This window comes from Papaver somniferum, unplaced genomic scaffold, assembly GCF_003573695.1.
Source record: "Papaver somniferum cultivar HN1 unplaced genomic scaffold, ASM357369v1 unplaced-scaffold_3, whole genome shotgun sequence".
NCBI lineage: Eukaryota > Viridiplantae > Streptophyta > Magnoliopsida > Ranunculales > Papaveraceae > Papaver > Papaver somniferum.
The window spans coordinates 246,813-269,275 of record NW_020641039.1 but is presented as its reverse complement, the minus strand read 5'-3'; the positions used below and the strand labels follow the sequence as shown (position 1 = coordinate 269,275).

The following is a 22,463-nucleotide window of genomic DNA, read 5'->3' as shown; positions in this document are numbered from 1 at the left end:
TTGATCACTACAATAACTACGAATAGTCCATCAACATTACCTCAATTGCTTTTAAAGCTCAATTGGTTATAAACCATTGTCCCATCGATTAATCTCATTTGTTAGTTAAACTTTCTTAGTTAAAGAAATCAGCAACCCCATTTCTCCACACATCGATTAATCTCCCGCAATTTTTATTTCATTGGAAAATAAAAACTTGCTCAAGTAGGTGAATTCTCATGCACCTGTCACAATCATTCACATGTGAGCATTCGAAACCAAAAATAAGCAAGGTATGCACTTACATAATTACTTAAAAATCAATTAAAATATAGTACTCCAAGTTTCTCTTAAATTTCAAACAAAGATTCAAAGTTCTATAGTTATAACATCATATATTTACTAACTCTCTATCAAGCATTTTATCAAACACATGTGGTGCACTAGTTTGATTGCTAAAATTAATCTTATTTTTCATTACCAAAACAAGAGTATGAAGTGCTAGAATCAAAACATGACTTTTAATGTAATTTCTTACATCTCTAATCTCAAGTATCATGTCTCCTATTTTGGACATACATACACAACAATTTCGAAATCACCACATCTCTCAAACTAAAAACCCAAACAAGAAATTTCAAAATGAGTTTTGAATATAAGTTCATGATTTACAAGTTTCATCTTACACATAAACCCAAAATATCAACACAAAGATCAGAAAACTGAAATTAATCAGGATTAAATTTCTACCCGTCAGAAATTTTCAGCAACGTTATGCAGTTTTGTAAAATACTCTAAAAATACTTTTCAGACTCCAAAAAATCTGAAATTTGACATGGATGATCCTCATGATGTATAGTATATTTAGTAAAAATTTCTGTACCCAATTCGTTATAGTTAAAGAGATGCGCATAAAATTCAACAACATGTTAAAAAACATTTGTTTATCATCAACAATATTTTCTTATGTTAAAAATTTCATAAGAAAAAATATAACCATGTTAAAATCCTAGTCCATCAATGTTAGAAATAAAATTAATTTTAGGTATAAAGTAACCTAAAATCTCAAGCATCATATTCAATCCCTAAAGAAAAATTATACAAGTTATAATTCTATAAAACGAAATAAAATAATGATACTTATCGCGTTTCAACAATCGTTTATTTTGATTCGTATGGCAGAATAAAACTTCTTAAAATTGTTGGAACAATTTCCGAATTATTCCTGCACAACAAATAAAATCAAACACGAAACAAAAAACGTTATGGCTGAGTCGCGGACTAGGCCGCTATTTTTAAGACGTTTCGCGGCTCTGCCCAAGATTGTGCAAGCAGTTCTTCAATGACGCGTCGTCCCCAGGATAAAACAGCCGCGAAAAATCTCTTACACAATCACTCTTGCACGGTGAGAGGATGTGAAACTTCTACACTTCATTCTTGCTCAGAAACTCACTTAGAAAAATAAGAGATGTTCACACACTTATTTTTCTTTCTCTAAAATTCATTTCTTCTGTAAACTCAAGTCATAAAAAAGAAAAACTCTATCACTAAAAAAAGATTTCAACAACTCTTCAAGTTCTTTTTAACACCAAAACATAAAAGAAAAATCTCTCTCTTATTATTTTTCCAACCAAAATTCTGATTTATAGTCAAGAGTTTCAAAACAATTGAATGTTCATGAAAATGTTATTATGGTTGAGTTAACACCATTAAAAACCAAAAAATGAAACTCTCAAAGTTATAATGGTGTAGTTAACACCATTAAAACTAAAAATATGAAACGGTCAAATTAATTATAACAAAAATTAATTTCTTTCAGTAAAGGCTATAAAAAACATATTGATTGGGGATTAATTTATGTTTTGAAAATATATTCCCAACAATCCCCCACTTATATTTTGGTATAATAATTAGCTGCCGTAAACTCCTATGTTCATCACCTTCGGCTTCATACCAAAATCACAGCAACCCCAAATTCTCATTTCGAAACCCTAATTCCTTCTGCTGTAATTCCATCTTAATCATTCACTATCATCTTGATATCAAAAATTACCCATCTCTAATCCATCACCAATTCTTCACTAATCCATATACATCTCGGCGACAATATCAATCTCACCAATTCAGCCACCAGACTTCTATCTCGGTTTCACAAAAATTTATTTGTTTCTCTAAATCAACACCAATAGCTTTACCGGACCTTCTTCATTTCACCGGAAACAATAAACTCAAAACATTTACCAATTTCCTTTCCTTCAACCACCAACAAACCATTTTAAACTGCAATTCAATTCCATACTTTTTTCTTTCTTGATTCAATTTCCAGAAGATCAACTATTCACTCAATCTCTGCATAAACTTCAACCACCAACAGTCCCCTCCATACTCTTCAATCATGAAATCAGGTTACATCCCAATGTTCTCGACATGCCAGAACTCAAAATCACAATTTAACTCTTTCATTCATCCATTAACTCAACTTTCGCATCTCGAATTTCTCCTCCTAACCCATCTCAACTTCAACAACAACAGTAACAAATCCCAATTTTCTTCTTGATTTATCTCGACCTTCTTCACCAAACCCATATTAATTTACCATCATCAGATCAATTGATTCCAGTTTTTCATATCATTTTTACTACCATCAGTGACCACTACCATCATCAGATCCTTAAGTGACACCACCAGAAATAGCTCTCGATCTCTCCTTCTCAATCTCATAATCTCGGCTAAAATCAACACTTCTCTGCAACAGACGAGAAGAAGAAGAGATAAGATAAAGAGTTGGATTTATGTTTCAGAAGATAATATATGACACTGGACTAATTAAAGGGTATTATAGTAAACATATTAATAATTAAATTTTATATTATTTTTTAAATAATTACTAAACAGAAGTTAGGACTTAACCTAGTCAACACGGGTCAACGTCTGGTCCAGGTACCAAGCCCTAACGTTGGACAAATGTTAGACCAAAGCCTAATGTTGGTCTAAACCTGAGTACCAAACTCTAATTATCCCTAATTTGAATTATATTTTGTTATACAAACGGATCTTTAGTAACGGCTAATTTCCAACGGTTAAATTCCAACGACAACTTTCATTGCCTATTATAAATTGTCATAATCTTCGTCAACAAACACACTCCAAAATAGTTGGCGTTAGTAAGTGTCACCAAATTTTTTTGTGTTTCTTAAGATAACATGGTAATGGTTGGGTATACCGTCGAAGAAGATGTTGCAATCACCACAGCGTTTGTAAATGCTGCTACTCTGCCTACCGAAGATATTCAAAACCTCTCCGCCCATGAACAATGGACGCTGGTGTTCTACGGATTTGTACAAGCGTTTGGAAACGTTAATAACCGAACAAGAAGATAAGTTCAACAACCTCTAAATAGCATTGATATGATGGTTCGCAAGTACGTTGGAATTCAAAAAAAGGATTCATGGTTACGCCCCACAACACATGACAACTGCGATTACTGTAGGTCATCAACAATGGTTATGATATTTGAAATGTCGTTTACTTATACACACTAATCTATTGGTTTATGTTTGCTTTGCATAGGAGGAAATGGCCAAATTTGTGTACCAACTAGATACTCGTACATAATTTACATGTTTTGAGTGCTACTTAATCTTTAAAGCTAACCTGGCTCACTGGGATTATTACAATCCGGAAATGAATCTCGACGGTCCTCCAGAAGACGGTCCGGACGAATAGTATATGCGGTTGTTGTTTAAGATTTTGTGGGTACATCTCCGGTAAACCCTCACGAGGATGGCTTCAAATAACTATACCACAACGACTACTTTATAACGGCTATTTTCAAACAACTATATCGCAACAACTATTTTTTAACGGCTAGTCAACGACTACTTTGTAACGACTACTTAGTAACGACTACTTTATAACAGTTTACTTTGACGGATATTATAAATTGTGTTATCGATCTTTAAACAACAAACACCTATCACTTTTCAGAGCTTCTCACATATTTCAATACCTCTCATAACTGTTAATAAGAACACATCATGGGATCATTTGATTCAATTGAAGATTTGGCAATAATCAAAGCATGGTACAAAGAAACTCGAGTAGCCGATCTCTCCCCTGTAATGCCAGAGGCAGAAACTTTTTGGGCGAAGATATATAACCAATATAAACAAGATTTTGGGAATCCAAAGAGAAGAATTGTTCAACAAATTCATGATAGGTACCAGATTATCCAGAAAGCCGTTTGCGATTTTATAGCTATTCAACAACGGATCTTTAATGCAAGCCATATTAGGCTGTCCCCTCAACAATTTGTAAGTATTTTAGAATTATTTTCGTCTAAAGCTAAATTGATTGATTTAAAATTACAAGTATAAATATATTTCCTTGTGTTATTGTAGCACGAAGTCGTTAAAGCGCATTATTTTGAGGAAAAGGGTGAAGCATTCACATTTGATGAAAGCTATAATTTCATGGTATCCAAAATTCCAGAGTATCAATCGCCGGATAATTCATCTGCTTCATCCAGTGAAGATTGAAAGTATAATAAATGTTTGTGTAGATTTTGTGGGTAAATCTCTGTGTAAACCCTCACGAGACTATAACTCGTCCAATAGGGTCACCTAGGGGTTTAAAGGCTTGCTGCACGTGCTAAGTGCAATCGTGATTAATACGACAAGTGATTTGGTTTTTTATTCAATAGTTTCGAACTTGTTGTCTATTTTGTGGAATCTCAGTTTTATTTATGTTAAACTTTAATTAAATAAAACATAAAACATCAGATCATATATAGATTGCAAGAAGACTTAAAGATTACATAAATATAAGATAGAACATTCACATTTAATCATTCTTCAGGATTGTTATTCCGAAGACTTGATCAACATATGATGCAGGAACACACACACAAACATAAAAGATTGCATAAATATAAGATAAAACATTCACATTTAATCATTCTTCAGGATTGTTATTCCGAAGACTTGATCAATATATGATGCAGGAACATCTCGTTGATAATGCTACATTTCGTCGGGATTGTAGGTATCAAAAGTTGCTTCAATAGCTGATAACATTCATCATGCGGAAAGTTGTCGCCTGTCTGGTTAAGATAGTCTAAACGAGCAGCGTTTTTTTGAATTTTTTTAAAATAAAGTGAGCTTAAAATAGTTATAATTTTAGGAAATAAAATAAATTTGATAATAACAACTTACCCTTTGTTCATATGACATCCCAGGATTACGTATGTTAACTTCGGCCTGAATCGTGATAAAAGTGATGATTTCCCTGTTGATCTTGCTCCACCTTGCTCTAAGACTTGGTTTGGCTATTGCATTTGGATTTCCGGATATGTTATCAAAATATTCAAAAACATTAATTACTCCATAATTGGTTGACGGTGTCCTGAGCTCTGTTCAGAATATTGTTTTTTGCCTCAATCCATGCTTGTGTAAGAGCAACATCTTCTTGTTTGCTGAATCTCACCTTTATAAAACACAAATATGATAGAATGTTTGGATAGCTTCACTTGGGAAACTGGTTTGCTATATATAGAGATATGATGAGAGGATATACAATTCAAAAATATATATGTCATTATACAGTAAATATTACCAGTACAAATAAAACAAAAAAAAGTAGCCGTTATATAGTGAAAATGAGAAGTGCATTCAGATATAAACATATCTGTTAAAAAGTAAAAAAAACTAGCCATTAACATTTCAAACCATGGATCATTTTCAGGAATCAAACCATGGGTAATTTGCAGAACCCTGATGTTGATACGTGGTTGTACTTTGATTGATTGGCTCCGACGAATGATAAGGATGGTAGTCTTCTTGAATGTTCGGAACAAAAGAACCCGTCGACGGACCCGAATCACGTGACTGGCCCGGTTTAGAAGATTCATCTGTATGTGGTGCTACATAGTCTCTCACACATCTCTGATGGTAATCTCGACCGTATTTTATTTTTTATTGCAGTTCCTTTGTGATGTCTAAATATCATTGTTGTTGAGCCATGAGTTGTTGTTGCGACTCCATATATGCATGTTTCCATATCTCCTGTATACAGCGAACACCGGGACACCGACATGAGTTAATATTTTTTTTTACAAGTAGAATATATAAGAAATAACGGACATATGATACTCACAGTTGTACCCATATTGACATTATAATTGGGTTGTGGATACTTCCCCAAATACTCCATTCCAATAAGAATATGAACCGCTTCAAAATTACGGTCGCATACTCGAGCTGTAAGATTTTTTGTTGGATATGAGAAGAGATGACGATCGACGGGCACCAAATCACTACACCAAATTCAGGATATAGCAACTCAAATTAGCAACAAAGCTAGAGTTGTTGCCAATTAGCTAAAGTTTAGAAACAGCTATTTTCTGTCGCTAAACTCGCAACAGCTAAGGTTCTGTTGCTACTAGCAACTGCGGGTCGTTTAGGCATGCGAGTCACGTGTGTGCCTGGCAACACTTCTAGCTCTTATTCCGCCCATATTTTGACCTGCTTAGATGTGTATTGGGATTAAGAGAATGATTATCCCTGTCCGATGGGTCTACATTCCACCCCTTGACCTTTTGACCTTCTTAGATATTTCTTCACTTAGCTTTTGCTTTTATTTCATTTTTTTTCTCAGATCTCCCAGCCTCGCCTCTTTCCTCTTTCCTCATTGCAAAATCTATATCTCAGAAACCCCATCAATCTCACAAAAGATCGGTATCATGAATCTCATCTCTGATTTCCCGATCTCTTAAGAACTCGTTCATTCACATTTTTCCTTCACAGAGTTTATGGTATGAACCCTAATATACCAGAAATCAAAACTAACCTTTTGACAGGAAATCTATAAGCATATACTGAGTTTGGTTAACCTAATCTCAGGTAAGATAACCTATTTTACAAATTTTGTATATTTTGATCTTACAAACCCTAGAAATTGTCTTCTGATTTTTTATTTTGAAATCGCAAAACAAGATCGAAAATAAATCCGGGAAGAGTGGGGTACCAAATCAAGAAAAATCAAGTATAAAATCTAGCCATATCACTTATTTTTTGTTATGAATCTTGATTTGAGCTTATTTATCCTTGTTTTAAGTATTTTTTCTATTTTTTTTTTTTGCAAGCTGTGTTTGTTTGATTTCAGATTTATGAAGTAATTTTGTAAATAATCTTGTGTAATCTTTGGAGAGTCGTATGCAGGGGTATATGTGCCTACTGTGGCTTCTCAAGTTGTGAAGGGTAACTATCCTTACTGATCCGACGAGCTGTGACTTATACTTGAAAAACTAAAAGCACAATCTTAGCAAAAATGGGAACTTTTTCAGGTCTTGCAGCCGGTATAAAGCCTGTACTGAACTTCAAGGTATGATTTTCTATGGTTCCAAATAAATAATTTTTGAAGCTTCTTGTGGATGACTATCTTTTAACTAAATTCAAACTCATTTGACTACAGGGTTATATGGTAAGAAATGAGGCAACTGATTTGGAATCACTCTAAGATGGTAAGCCCTGTAGCAATTAATCATGTACTCATGTAAGATGTCCATATGTTACAATGGTCATGATACTAGTAGGATGAGTCAGTGAAGAGTATGCAGTGTATAATTTATGTGAAAATACTCAAGTAGCTTAAAGGTTGTGTAATCTACCTTTCATAATTATTAAGATGGATTCCTCTCTTGAAGGTTGAGGGTAGCTCTGGAGCTGTCAATGACATGGAAAGCACAATGGTGCAGAAGTTCTGGGATTCTGCCCTCGCTTTAGACCCACCTGAAGATGATTATGACACCCAAAGGTATCATTTAATACTATCTACTTTTATAGTGTCTGCAGGTTATTTCAGGCGCTAATGCTGCTGCAATCTCTTGCAGTGAAATGTCTGCATTTATGGCGTCAGATAGTGTAGAACCAGGGAATTCTTATCCATCCCTTGGTTTGGGAAATGCATTTGCCTTCAAATTTGAGGATCATAAGGGTTGTGTACATCTGCTCAATTGAGGTATGTTTTCTCCCTGACTGTGTACATGTGGAAACCATAGCTTGCTCAGTAATAGAATAACAAAATTCTTGTTTTTGAGTTTCACAGGTACTGAGAATTTGGAGGAGATTGTATCTACCGTTTTGCAGGTGAAGCCTGTTGCTCTAAACCTTCTTATCTCCTTCTAGTATACAAAAATGTTTTTGATAAGAAATTATGGATTCATTTTCATCCTACTCATTCTAGAAACTGTTCAAAAACGTTTTTGGTCTTTATTTCACGGGTAGCCCCGTATAATACTTTCTATTCACAGCTGGAAGAGCACCTGAGCCAAGTTGGTGTCGATACAACTACCAACAATTGGAACGAAGCACTTGTTGTGGGTGTGGTGGATCCACACTTGCTTCCTCCTTGTGATGTTGTCCTGCTATGTTAAGAATGTCAAACTCTAATAAAAAATCATGATAAGTTAAAGCTTCTCGGTAATGAGAGTGAATAACTTAAATACAACTCTAAAGGTTAGAACAATTTTCAACTTCCATCTTTGTTCTTTTTGTTTATTTTATCACAGCTGTTAAACTATGCGTTCACCATTACTGAGAAGCTTTAACATTCTTTTAGTTTTCAAATATCAAAGTTTGAGTGCTTTACATGGACTAAATGATCTATGTTTGTCATATTGGTTAGAAGTGTCAACAGCATGATAAGTTCGTGATAGTAATCAATTTCTTCTCAGTGATTTTTGCCATGATAATCCATCTAGTAGGGATTTATATATTCTGATTTTCGTAGGGAGACAAGACCCACTGCTTTTTTCGTTTCCCCCTATTATCATGAAGTCCAAATTCTCTGCATCAATCAAGTTTCTTGTATGCATATCGTAGTTATAACAGATGACAAATAGAACCGCAACTAATGAAGGATGGTTTTTTTTAATCTTAGATTGATCTTGTCTTGTACTCTTCGCTGATGCAGGAAGTAGTTGTTGTTCAAGTAGTTTTGAAATGATCTGTTTGGTTTGTGATAGTAATTTTTTGGATCCTGAAATGTCTAAAGACTGTTTTTATTATTATTTAGCATTAAGTTATGGCTGAAACATGAAATAATTAAAGTTTCTGAGACTCTGAAAGCCGGTGTGTAGTCAGTATATATTTGCCTCCATAAATTCGTTGTGATGTGGAAAGCTTTTGTGAAATGTCCTGATTTTTATGCGTATCTGATACATATTATGCCCTGTTGTTCACTTTTGAATGCTGGTAATATATATTTATGAACTTACTGAACTTGTTGTTTGTAATTGTGCTGCAGGAAGCGTTTATTTCATTTGATGAATAAACTCCCAACAATATTTGAAGTTGTTAGTGAAGCTGTAAAGAAGCAACAAGTTAAGGAGAAATCTTCAGTTTCAAATCACAGCAACAACAAATCCAAGCCCATTTCACAAAGGGTAAGTCCTCAGTTTCAATAAGTTAGCTTATGATGCATGCAGGCCTTGGGGTCCTCTTGTAAAAAGCCAATTTTCAATTTTGTTATCCTTTGCTTTTTTAAACACTTACATTTTGTTTGTTTTGACAACTAAAGCAGTGATTAGCCAACCCACCAGCAAAGTCTTACTCCAAGCCAACGCCTCCTCCAATAGAAGATGAAGAGCAAGAGTCTGACCAAGAAGAGGATTAGCATGGGATCTTTGTGTGGTGCATGTGATGAGAACGATGCATCAGATCTTTGTACTTGCATGGCATACTCAAGTCTCAAGGTTCGTGTGTCTTTTATCTTGTCTGATATCCTATATCGGTTATTAGTTTCTAGATGTAAAAATGAAATTAGTGTTTCTTCTCTCAGATTCAGTTTCTTAATACAGCGTTGTTCACGTATCTGTAGAGTTTTTTTTCCTTGTGTGTGGTCTTCAACTTCAGTTACTGAATTCTTTATGATCTACCTTTAACAGGAACTCGATACACACATCAATTACAAAGTTAGTGATGATTTTCCCTTTAAATGGATAAACAAGTAGAGTTTAAACAGTATGGGCAGATACTTCAGGTACTTATTGTATTTGTATTTCAGTTTGTTTTTTTTTTGTTTTTTTTGCCTTGGAGACATCCAACAACGTAGAATTCATTTTTCCTTGAAAACATTTTGTAAGATTTCACTCTTTTTGTACATGTGCTTAACATGCTGACATGTAGATTCTTTTGCAGTTGTGCATAAGAATGTCTCTTTTGCAGTTATGCTTTGAAAGACTCTTATGCAGTTGTGCATAAGAAATATTTAGCTTTACCTGATGTAACCATGTGAACAGAAACCGGAGTTTTATGAATCAACTTTTTTTCTATGTGTGTGGTTTTTGTATATGATAATGTTTTGTTGTTTGTCTTCTGTTATATTTGATGGCGCAGGTGACCAGAGTAGAGTCAATTGCTAGTAGCCAGCCGGGGGAATATCAATCCCTGGTAAGTACTTCAACTGGAGATGCTTATATTAATACTTTGAAATTTATGGATATTAACCTCCGGTTATATTTTCTTTGAGGTACTGATGCTACGGGATTATGTTGTTGGTTAATATTTTATAAGACACAAAGTTCACGGCTGTGCAGAATTAAACTCCCGAGTTTACGATCCGTACTCACCACCCAACTGGTAGATTTCCATACTCTTAATCATTTTTTTTTCCAATTTTGTTATTCAATTCATTGCGTAGTTTTTGTTATTCAATTCATTGCGTAGTTTTTTTCTTAATGCAACCTGTAACATTTCCTTTATGTCATGAGTTCCCTGCTTTTTATTGTAGAACGTCTTTGAGGTGTAAACCTGTGTGAATGATATCTGTGTGAATATAGAGTATGAGAACTATCATATTCAATAGCCGGATATAAAATGAATCAGGGATTTGCAGGGAACTGGGGGTAATCAGTTTTGACTAGGTCAACAAAGACTTGACTTTTTTTTTGTTATTGCGAAAACTTAGCAACGGAAAATGTGTTGCTAAATCTGAACCAGAACAACTATATCCTGTTCCACTAAAATATAGCCCGGAACTAATCTAAAGTTAGCATCCGAATAGCAACAGATAGTTTCTGTTTCTATATTTCAATTTCGCAACGGGTATTTTCTGTTGCTACTGCCGTTGCTGACCAAAATTAGCAAAGAGCTGGAGCTATTGCTAAAACCTGCGACAGGGTGTTTAGCATCGGCGGAAATATGTTGCAATCCCGGTCAGCAACATATGTTGCTAAACGTTAAATTTGGTGTAGTGAATCTTTGGTGTATCCGCTTTTTCGTGGTGGTGCTGGTTTGCGTACATAAGCATCGTTATCCTGCGTACCATACAAATCCCTGTTTCCTTCATGTACAATTGCACCTGTGTACTTACCAACTGATTTCTTCTTCCACCACAACTTATACTTATGATCGGATACTTCAACGTAATCCAAGGAATTAAGTTGATGGTTGGTGTACAAATAGTCATTGTTGATTTGTACTGTTAAATCCGTAGGATTGCACGGTATTACTGTCAGACCAAGAACTTGTTTGAGACACCGTTCTCCCAGGTACAAGACATTGTGACCAAATGGATCATAAAAGACCCTCCTTGTTACAGACATTAGTTTATCCTCTTTCACCTCGGGTTTAGTCTTTCATTCACTATCCTCCCGTGGCGACCATATTACAGAATCAAATGGAAAGTTATCAATCTGATAACGCACCTGAATCACTGAGTGGGTACCTGTATCATTCTGTCCGCCTCTTTTACTTTGTCTTTGGTATCCATCATATAGCCTACTCGCCGGCCACGAATCCATATTTTCATTCTCCGCCTTTATATAGGGAAATAGACATCGAAAATATGCCCAAAACCAAGGTTGGAACAATATTAGTTATTATTAACAACTAATTATGTTCATTATACAGTCACAAATAAAAAATAAGTAACGAAAGTAAGATTACAAGTGGGTATGAATTTTTACCATCAATGGATACGAAAAGAACTGCAAGTCAGGCTTGTTGCACATTACTCCAGTACTCAATCCCCATAGCATACTAACGTACAAAGCCGAACCCCAATCATAATGCCTCAGCACATCTAAATGCATCATTATACTAAGTCATTTAATCTCAACAACATTGTTCTTGTTTGGGAAAAGGATATTCCCAAAACACCAAATCAGAAACCATCTTGCAATCTTCTCATGTTCAAGAACAGTGTTAGCTAAGCCGAGTCTATGGTCAAGAAACGTTTTAATTAAACTCTTCTTGATCGCCTTGCCTCTTTCCACAATTTGGTTTCTCAACTCCACAATGTTTTCTTGTCTAACTTCTTCTATTCCATGAAACACCATTGCTTCGTTTCCTTTCTTTCTTCTTATTGTAGACTGTGCGTTAATATATGGGAGCAAATAATCTATGGATTGGGGAGCAATCTCATGCAGTCGTTCCGTACTAATTTCTTCCAATGTTATGCGATTGTCTTTCCCAATTGGAATTCCGGTAATTTGAGTGAAGTCTAATGGGGCAAACCCAATTTCAAAACTAGGGAAGTGAAATGTATCGGTGGTATGCCACCACCTTTCAAATATACCAGTAGTTAAGCAGTTGTCTTGTAATTTCGAATAATGTATCTTGAAAAGGCAACTAAACCCACAGTCTTCTACAAGTTGTCTAGCATGTGGAAATAAACAAACGGCGGTATACATTTCATGAAGTTGGCTTACACTACTTCGATGTTTAAGAGCTAACTGCTTCTCATCTGTCGAGATTGGGATTTTCAGTTTATGTTCACTATGTTCTTTAGAAGAAACCAGAATATGTTCATTCATAATTCGTTGAAAATCAGCGGAGTACATCTACAACACATATGGACACAAAATCATCACAAAAAAATCCATTTTATTCTAAAATTCTACAATGCATATGCATATATATTGTACAAAATAATGTATCAAAGAAGAACAAAATAATAATTCAATCCTAAATTATCCATCCAAATACAATTTCTCCGCCAACAATCTTCCCTAGATATAATACCTATTCATTTAATCATCCATCAATCAAAAATTATGAATAATAATACCATATCTATATCAACCATCATTCATAAACAAAAATCACTTTGATTCAATCAACAATATACCATAAATTCATTCAACAATGTGTCAAACGATCAAACAACATACAAGGAAGCTTTTTAATGAACCTAACATCTCCAATTTAATCATAATCAAACTCAAATTAAATTTAAACCCTAAAATTTAAAACACTCACCTTGGAATATTTAGTTGATGAAACACGAAATTGAAATGGGCAAATGCTTCACCGTATACTAAGGAACAAACCCATTGAATCTTAGCTCTTGAATCGCACCAGAGGGTCTTCAAATCAAAATGGGGTGTGGAGAGGAGAAAAATAGAGAAGAAGAAGACGGAAGAAGAAGAACTGGGGAGGCCGACCTCGCTTCTGAGGACTTAACCATACAGTAGCCGTATCGGTCAAATCAACGAGTTGACTTATACAGCTACTCAGTTTCCGTGTTGCACTATTTGTACGGATACTGAGTAGCCGTTTCATGTAGGGAAGGGACGAGGCGCCTCCATTGCAAGCTTGCCTTCCATGTGCCATCCCTTCCCTATATGTAGGGAAGGGATACCCTCCACCATAGTGCTAGCTCTTAAAAGGCCTTGGCAAGGATGCAAACCTGCCACTTTGTTTGTCTACATCCGACTCGTCTAGAACCGACAGAAATCATATGACTGAGTCAGCTCGGACTTAATATGATCAGTAGCTTGGTCCAATGAATCAGGAGTATTTTGTTATCTGATTTAAACGAGTCCGAGTCAAGGGTTAGGTCTGAGTCAGGTATCGAGTCAGATCTGACTCAAAACTAAAAACAAGCGGTTTAATATCTAACTCGCGACGAGCAAAGGGTTGAATCAGATCCAGATTACGAGTCAGATGCAACAAACATGGTGTACCTCGACGCTACAAAGGGAAGGGAGGAGGAAGCATCCAAAGCTCTTGGCGGACGATTATGTTTGCATCTGACTCGACGTGAATCAAATGTCAGACCGTTCGTTTTTTATTTTGAGTGAGATCTGATTTGATACCTGACTCAGACATAACCCTGGTAGTGACCCGTTTGAGTCGGGTAACAAAATGGCCTAACTCATGGGACCAAGCCACCTACCCTCTGATTCGAACCCATTTAAATCAGGTAACAAATTGGCCTAACTCATGGGACCAAGCCACTGACTTGCATATTTGAGTCAGATGAAACAAACATATTGAGTCAGATCCAAATGACTAAGGTGACCAAGAGTATTTTTTTTTTTAGTATATCTCTCTAATACATTTGTCGTATGCTTTAAACTAAAAAATTGAGAATACAGGGTGAGATTTGGAGTACAAATGGTATTACACAAAAGAAACATCCACCTAATTAACTTTGCTAAGGAGCATCTTTCATTCGACTACATCTTGGTCACCTTCATCATCGCTAAGGTTAGCTGCCAGGTTGGGATAGCTATCCAGTACTGAACGATCCATCCAGCACTCTTTCTCACAGATCATGCATGTAAGTACCTTCAATCCTCTAAATGTACTCGAAAATGCCAAACACTCCTTGTGTCCCACAGTTCTACATGTCCCACATTGAACAATACCCCAGTCTTGATTATCTTCGTCAGCGTCCTCATCTTCAGTTGCCTCGCTATCTGTTTGATTTCCATTAACCATGAAAGGAACAATACATCCATCAAAAGAACAAGTAGCATCATCTCCCAACTTGACCATTGGCGGAGGGGGGCCAACCTGGGGACCCACTTTCGACATCAGAAAAGGATGGTGAAAGCGATTACGTAGACGAGCACTAGCAAGGGTTTCAGGTGCCGTTGCCTTTGTGTTGATTACGGCTGTAAGTAAGCTTGCCGTACAATCACCACCACGGTAAGGGAGATTGAGAACACGGGTATACACAAAAAGAATGTGTGTGCATGGGAATGCCGAGTCGGGGCAATTGCATGACGGTTTTCTGGATAATCTGACAGTGTACACATTACCAGTTGAACCTAAAATGAAGAAATAGGCAGCAGAACGGTGAAGCAGACGGAGATCCAGGTCATCCTGTTTGTTGAGATCATCTTCATTAACTTTATGTTTGTCAACTGGATCCAGTGGCTTTACACCCACAATAAGACCTCCATTGATCTTCATCCAACTCTTGCCGAGAGCTTTTTGAGCATCGCTCCGTCTCTGCATCCAATTATTAAAACTAAACCAATTAATAACAACCTATTGCTTTTTGAGTAAGAGAGATGCCAATGAAGTTCCAAAACAATAACGGTAACTAAGAGATGGGACTAAGTGTAGCATCAATAGCACAAGGTTGGAGGCTACATAAAATCCTGTTGCCTAAAGGATGTGAACAGTGAACATAATTTTTAAAGTCAGAGAAAAGAAGAACCTTAAAAAGAATATGCATCCAGTTACCATCATCTAGATCTCGGACATGCTTCAGTATCACACCACATGACCTTAATTCACGCAATACCAAGTCTGCATCACGTGGGTTAAACCTAGGAAAGAAAAAGAAGAATTGTTAATTTTACTACAATCATACAGATGCATGTTCGAAAACTAGTTCGCATTTTCACAGCTATATAAGCTTTATTGAAGGACTGGCGCAGGGGAAGCTAGTGTGACTAGTAAACCAGAAGTTAGAGGAGAGACCACATGTTGGCCAGCTCCAAGGTTACGTTATTTACAGGGAAGAAGCAGCATGGATGGCAGGTTCCATTGTGGAGAGGTCAAAGATTAATGATTAGGGTCAAACAGTAAACGGATAATATACAGTGCAAGGAGGAGCTTAAGAAACAAAAACACCCAGCAAACTAAAGATTAATGGATGGAGGGCTCTGAACCACTGATAAAGTGCTTATCAGTATATGTAACCACATAATCTTCAGAAATATGAAACCACTCAATAAAAAGGAAAACTAGAATCCCGACCAAGATCTGTGATCTGACAGCAAAAACAAGAGACACCTAACTGTTGGAAATAATTTGTAATTGTAATTGCAGATGAATTATTAGAAAACCTAGAGATCAAGGCAGTCTAGAAAACAAATGTTGTACTCATATTAGTCGGTCAGGAATGTTTAGAAATTAGTTGAGTTGTAAGAAGAAAAGATAAGCTGAGCAAGGTCGGTTTTAGTGAGGTTTCAAGAGAACAAACCTCTAGATAAACCTAGAGTACTAGGGTCAGTCACGGAAAAGCCTATATATAGGCAATTGTAGCTCAAGAAAGAAGTAATACATTCAAGTTACAAATTCAAATCAGAATCTTGCTTATCACTATCTAGTATACTATCTAGTACTAGTGTCTCCGAGCTCTGTATGAGCTGGTACTAAGGCTCTTACATATAACGTATAATTAAGTCAAAAGTGGATGATGCTGCATCATGTTCTTAAAAGAGCATCGAGGCCAATACCAGATTCCTGCTCATGTTTGTCGTTTACATTTTCAACAGAAGTATCATGATCATAATTTTGTAGATATCCCAAGCCTGTCTCAATTAAGATCCTAAAACAATTGCATATTTAAGGGCAACCTGATGAATCATTGTTGAATACATTTATGATAAAAAGGAGAGAGACATGGGCTTTTAACATATAGTACATATATTCAATACTTGCTTCATCACTAGGAGAAAGTAGGTAATATCTTAGAACACCAAGGCGTAGAGTTTCGCAAAATAAGAAGGGCATCACAGAAAGGAAGAAAGTGCAAACTCTAACTAGCATCTATTTAGAGTCAATAAAGATTCCTTCGAAGAAACTGAAACAAAGGCTACTACGTTAGTGCAGATTCCTCACCTAGATGGATCAAAGTGTTTAAAAAAAATTCTGCTTAATATAATTTATATACTCAAATCAGACACGCATAAACCTAAATCTCAATCAAGATAACTGAATCACACTTTTGAAGCAGTATTGGATGTGTACTGCACAATAAAACAGATAACAGAAGAGAGACATGTCATGGGCAAAAGTTTCTAGTTTTTCTACCTTAATGAAATCCCTATGTCAAATAAATCCAACTTGAATCTCAAATTCATTTCTCGCAAAATCCTGCTTAGCGACTAATACATGATGCGTTAGAAATGCATATAGGAATATAAGCAAATGCTCTTGCTCCGGCCAGTATACTAAACCCTCAAACAATCACCAATCCACTGCCATAAATGCCTATGTGTGTCACTTGAATAGCTCCTTATAAACATAAAACATTCACTCTAAATCTACAACTATACGCATAATCACTTACAGTTTTCTGTTCAAACTTTACCAAGAAATCCGCCTATTAAAACCACCAAATAGACTAGTCTCACTTACAAATTTCTACAAACTTCATTAGATCATCAAAAAATTCCTCTATCTATATCAATGAGTAACTCAAGATTTTAGCTAACTCAGCATATACTACTTAATCTAAGATGCAAAAACAATGAGAAGTTTGAAACAATACGAAAAAAATGAAATTCAATAAGACAGAAGTAAGAATTATACCCATATACGGTAACCCATTCCTTCTCTTCCTTTCTTTTTTTCGCCAATTCCTCCTCTTTCTTTCTTTTTCTTGTCAATTCCTCCTCCTTTTCCTTTCTTTTTTTTGCCAATTCCTCCTCCTCTTCCTTTCTTTTTTCCGCCAATTCCTCCTCCTCTTCCTTGTCATCAACATTCTCGGAAGAAAAACTAGTTTCCGCATAAGAGACCCTGCAAATCTCGTCCAATTTCTGCTCTTTAGCTGCAGGAGGAGGAGCAGTAGACGAAGTAATTTCCTTCAAACATCGTTTCAATGGTTTGCTAGTACTTTCTGATGTAGCTTTCGGATCCAATTTCTTGTTCGGAGTAATAGAAATCCCTAAATACAAAAAAGTAAAATTTGTTGAAAAATTGTTATGAGAAAACAAAATTGAATAGGAAAGAAATACAAGTACCTGGTTCTGGTTGGTGAACTTGTCTGAAAATAATTGGCTTACAGTTTCGTTTCAACGGTTTGCGGGTACCTTCTGATGTAGCTTTGGGATCTGATTTCTTGATACCATTGATAGTAAACCCTAAAAAAAAAAGTTAAATTTGTTCAGGAATTTTCTGAAAAAACACACACACAAAATTGAACTGGGAAGAAATTCAAGTACGTACCTAGTTTCTGTTGAGCTTGTTTAAAATTTAGTTTGTTCATATCAATTCGGAATTGAGATTTATTTTCCCTCCAAGAGAAGAAGAAGAAAGAAGTGAAGGGAGATAAAAGCTGGTGGTACTGTTTGTGCCGGTGATTTAAAAAGGGAGAGCTCTGGAGGATGGGCCTAGGCCTGCACCTGCAAAGCTTATATCAATTGGATTAAAACGGGTCGGGCGGCTTCGGTTACAGTGTAAATGTGTAACCCGTGTCCGTTGGTAGAAATACAAGATCCACGATTTACCGGTATCTCAATCTTCTATCAGTCATATAAATGCTAGATGTTATATAGAGAGGGGCGGCACCAAAAACTCTATTTAGTGGGTGATAATTTATTTTTAAGATGGATAAATACAAAAAATGGATAAATATGAAAAAATGGAATTTGCAGCTTAAAATCTTAAATTTATTAGGCTTCGAAGCTATCCCAAGAGGAGAAGCAACTGCCAACCCTTTCAATGGGCTAGCTCCGTCTTGTATTCATGTTTCTTCTTAAATCAGATCATTTATTTGCCGATCAAAAAAGAAATGTTATTTACTGTTATCATCAATTATTTTTGTAGTCTGATTTTGTGTGCACTTTTCGGTAAGTGTTCATGTGACATTAAAATGTAATTTTGTAATTTGGCTTCAATATTTGTGTAAGGAGCACTGAGATTTCTAGCGCATGGTAATTGGGTTACTCGATAACTACTTAACTAACCAAATGTAAATATCATATTTATACTCTTTAACATAAGTGGACATAAGACTAAATTCTATATTTTTGGAGAAAGGACTAGGTCTTTTGGCGAGTCCAACATATGCATGATATTTGGACAACGATGCCTACGCGTAAAAACTTGCCAATGAACACCGTGATTATATCTACCTAATTCTAAATACGAACAGTTAATAATACATTCCACAGTATTATAACGAATTAAAAATGTAGTAGAATTGTAAAAGATCAAATCTAATGGCTCCTAGTAGCCTTTTTAGTTAGATCAAGCTATGTTTCATCGTTATGTAAAACACAGCTTGGAATTCAATCTGGAGCGTCATTTCTCCGGAAACTCTGTCGGTTGGGGGCATTTACTCACTTAACTATTTCTTCTAACCGTTTATCTTTTGGTAAATGGTGAATCTTTGAAGTCTGTTGACGCTTTGGAGATCTAATTACTAGACTTGCTATTTGATTATTTATTCCAAATGTTGAGATTTGAAAGGCATACTATAATATATATCCTCTGGATGAGTACTGTAGAAGTTCACAGCTGACTATTTCCTGGAGTTTTACCAGCATTATTAACTACCATCTGAAAATATGTATGATCAACAAACCACATAACTATTAAATTTGAATAAGGCCGTGAAAAAAAAAACTAATTATTGTTGGGGTTTTGTTCCGCATAAAACTATATGGCTGAAATTAGACTTATGGTGACAGTTTTTGAAGCAGAAACAGTGATCTAATGCTGTCAAAACCGTGGCTGAAAGGAAGTTTCGGGTTTGGAATCTTTACAAGGTTTGTTTAGATTAGGAAACTTGCACGACGGTTTAAAGGAGTGTTTTCCAAGTTTAGGATTTCCTGATTAAGGTGTGAGTCTATTTTTAGAAGTTCTAAGACTTGAGGAGCAAAGATTTGTCTACTATATAAGAGGGTTTATATTGTGAGTAGAAATCCATTCTCTTGTAGAATACTCTCAAGAACGAGAGTAATCGAGGGTCACAACCGTTGTGTCCTACAATGGTTGGTGATGGGGAAAAATCTATGTGAGAAGAGAGTGACTTTTAGAAAGAACAGGTATGGGAGAAATCTTGGGTTTCTAGGGTTCATATGGGAGAAGCTAGAATTCATGATGTTCTTCATGTTCTTGTCTAAAGTCGAAGCAACCATGGCGATGGAAGTTTATGGAAGAAGAAGACAACGGGAGAGGTAACTCTTCGTAATATGTCTTGTTGTTTCAAACGTTTATCGCTAGTGGGTTACATAACTAGTTGATTATATAACGTGTGTCGATGTAATAACTTGTTATGATAATGACGATTCTCGGGGTGGTTTTGGCCGTGGATGTAGCCTACCAAGGTGAACCACGTAATCTTTGTGTCGCGTGTGATTGTTTATTATCGTATTTATCATATATTCGTGCTAGTATTATTCGATCATGCTAATCTAAAGATATAAGAGATGGATTCGAGCTAAGTTATCTAAAGTAGGATGTTTCATGGAATTGACTTCTCTGGAAACATGTCGGTTCGAGATGAATGTAACCTCGGTTTCCCGACAAGTGGTGCGGTGAGCGTGGATGAAGATGACAGTGATTCAGTAATTTGAACAAGAGGTTTAAAAGATGAGAAAATCTTGGTTCGTAGCAGAATGATATAGTTCGTGAGATGATGAGTAAATCAAGACGGAACAAAGAATGGGACGACATCAAGAAAGATTCGACAACTTTACTTGATGTGTGACTATGATTCGTGTTGGAGGTGTTTTCTTTACAAGAGAAGATCGTTCACAGGTTCAATTGGCGTCTGCAAATATTGTCAGGAGAATGTTTTGAATCATGTAGTGCTAAGTGACAATTGTTCATACACAATATATGAAGATTGTAGCATGTTTTGTCTACATGGAGGATGACTCAAGATTGTTGGTTCTTGGAGTTGGTTGAGTCCGTCTGGAATTGTTTAATGGCTCAGTTTATACAATGTCAAGTGTTAGACATGTGTAGAAGAAGAAGTATTCTACAAAAGGTGGAATAAAGAGTGGTCATGGCGACGAAATAATCTGATACAAGTCATGCATCTTGTATAAATTATATGAAGAAGTTGTTTGTGGTGATGCTAGAAGATCGAAAAATAGCAATTCTGATGATGCAAGTGCAAAGAAGGAATTTGGATTAGGTGGTGGTTCAAGATCAAAGTACAAGACAAATTTGATTCGTGCTAGTGATGATGTCCGTGAGGATGGCCTTGTATAAGGCGGTAAACATTCATGCTTTGTTGGAGTGAAGACCAGGACCGGCCCTGGGATTTCGATCCCCCGAAGCTAATCTATAAAATGATGCCCCTATTTAGACTATGATTATGTGTGTCATCGAAATTTACCTTAACATTACTCTTATTCATTGCATTGGCTTCACTATTGTCGTATATTTCAGTATGCACTTCGACTGTTTGCTAGATCAAAGGTCAGACAATCAAACTTAATAATCTTTGGCAGCACAAGCATAGAGTTGTAGCCAACTTCATTAGGTTAGACTAGGAAGTCTAGAAATGTTTAGACATACAAGTATTACTTTGAAGACCCGAAGAATCTGAAGACATATCGACATCCACGAAGACATCATCCTTCCACTTGAGGTTAGTAACACATGACTTAACTTGTTTTCATTTCTATATCGTTATTTTCAAGTCGTTCTAGATTTAAAACATAACATGCGAAGTTATAAATGAAACTCTAGTATTAGGGACTTGATCATCTTATTATGATAAACGTATCAAGGAAGAATATATCTATAGTTGTGAATGTTATATATTGGTATATTATATTACGTAGTATAATGCTTATCTTTTTAACTTTGTAATTGTGACATCAACATAATCTTGTAATTTTTTACTAGATTTTTAGTGAACTTATGGTTGATTTCATGCTTAGAAAACTATGTTTAATTACATGAGTTTAACGAAGTATACTTACGAATTTGTTTCGTAGTTGAAATAAATCAATAGGATTGAAGGTCCGATTTTCATTGAACATCTAAGGTTGGACCGATCCTAACCTATATAGGGAATTAAGGTAGAACCGATCTGAAGTTAAGTTGAGGGTCAAGGTAGAACCAATCCCTACCTATATAGGGAATCAAGGTAGAACCGGTCTTAGCTTATGTTGGAAGTCAAGGTAGAACTGATCCCTACCTATATTGAGAGTCCAAGTAAAACCGATCCCTACCTACATTGGGAGTTATATGGTAGAACCGGTCTCAATGTGCAACCGAATTCTTTAGTCACGTACACTTTAGGGTTTGTGTGATTTTGGAAATTGAGTTTGCAAAATAGGAAAGTTGAAAATGTCGACATAATGAGTAACTTCAACATGAGCTAAAATCTTATATTTTATTGATCAAAGATATTCCTTGATACTCAAGGTGAGATCCCAAACCGAAATGTTTGAGAATCTTTTTGAGATTTTCGATTGTACATGTTTTGTTTTACCAACAAACAAAACATATCTCTGGAAAGATATACTAATTAAGTGTTAGATAATATTGAGT

At 35.7% G+C, this 22,463-nt stretch overlaps 1 protein-coding gene and 1 long non-coding RNA gene across 9 annotated transcripts; one reads left to right on the top strand and one right to left on the bottom strand.

The window, feature by feature from the left end:
• Nucleotides 1-6,650: 6,650 nt before the first annotated feature.
• On the top strand, nucleotides 6,651-10,972 carry LOC113341624. Of its 8 annotated transcripts, none has more exons than XR_003356038.1 (13): nucleotides 6,657-6,878; nucleotides 6,972-7,020; nucleotides 7,197-7,235; nucleotides 7,322-7,359; nucleotides 7,450-7,498; nucleotides 7,682-7,791; nucleotides 7,868-7,995; nucleotides 8,083-8,123; nucleotides 8,288-8,492; nucleotides 9,283-9,421; nucleotides 9,559-9,730; nucleotides 9,923-10,017; nucleotides 10,374-10,972. It is a non-coding gene; the product is annotated as an uncharacterized LOC113341624 (long non-coding RNA). The 8 variants fall into 8 exon arrangements; XR_003356037.1 differs by having other exon boundaries at nucleotides 7,197-7,359; nucleotides 10,374-10,427; nucleotides 10,507-10,972; XR_003356035.1 differs by having other exon boundaries at nucleotides 7,197-7,359; nucleotides 10,374-10,616; nucleotides 10,768-10,972.
• Nucleotides 10,973-14,281: 3,309 nt separating this feature from the next.
• On the bottom strand, nucleotides 14,282-18,310 carry LOC113341515. Its single transcript, XM_026586363.1, has 5 exons — nucleotides 18,174-18,310; nucleotides 17,969-18,088; nucleotides 17,538-17,892; nucleotides 15,433-15,544; nucleotides 14,282-15,221 (listed from the first exon to the last, which is right to left on the bottom strand). Exons 1-5 carry the CDS (start codon nucleotides 18,211-18,213, stop codon nucleotides 14,433-14,435), a joined length of 1,416 nt encoding a protein of 471 aa, XP_026442148.1. The 5' UTR covers nucleotides 18,214-18,310; the 3' UTR covers nucleotides 14,282-14,432.
• Nucleotides 18,311-22,463: the final 4,153 nt, after the last annotated feature.

Bases quoted from the DNA above. Each gene is read 5' to 3' on its own strand.
- LOC113341515 (XM_026586363.1), bottom strand. From the start codon at position 18,213: ATGAACAAACTAAATTTTAAACAAGCTCAACAGAAACTAG. The intron at 18,089-18,173 runs GTACGTACTTGA...TTTTTTTTTTAG, and splicing joins ACAAGCTCAACAGAAACTAG to GGTTTACTATCAATGGTATC. The intron at 15,222-15,432 runs GTTCTTCTTTTC...AATTGGATGCAG, and splicing joins GGATGCATATTCTTTTTAAG to AGACGGAGCGATGCTCAAAA.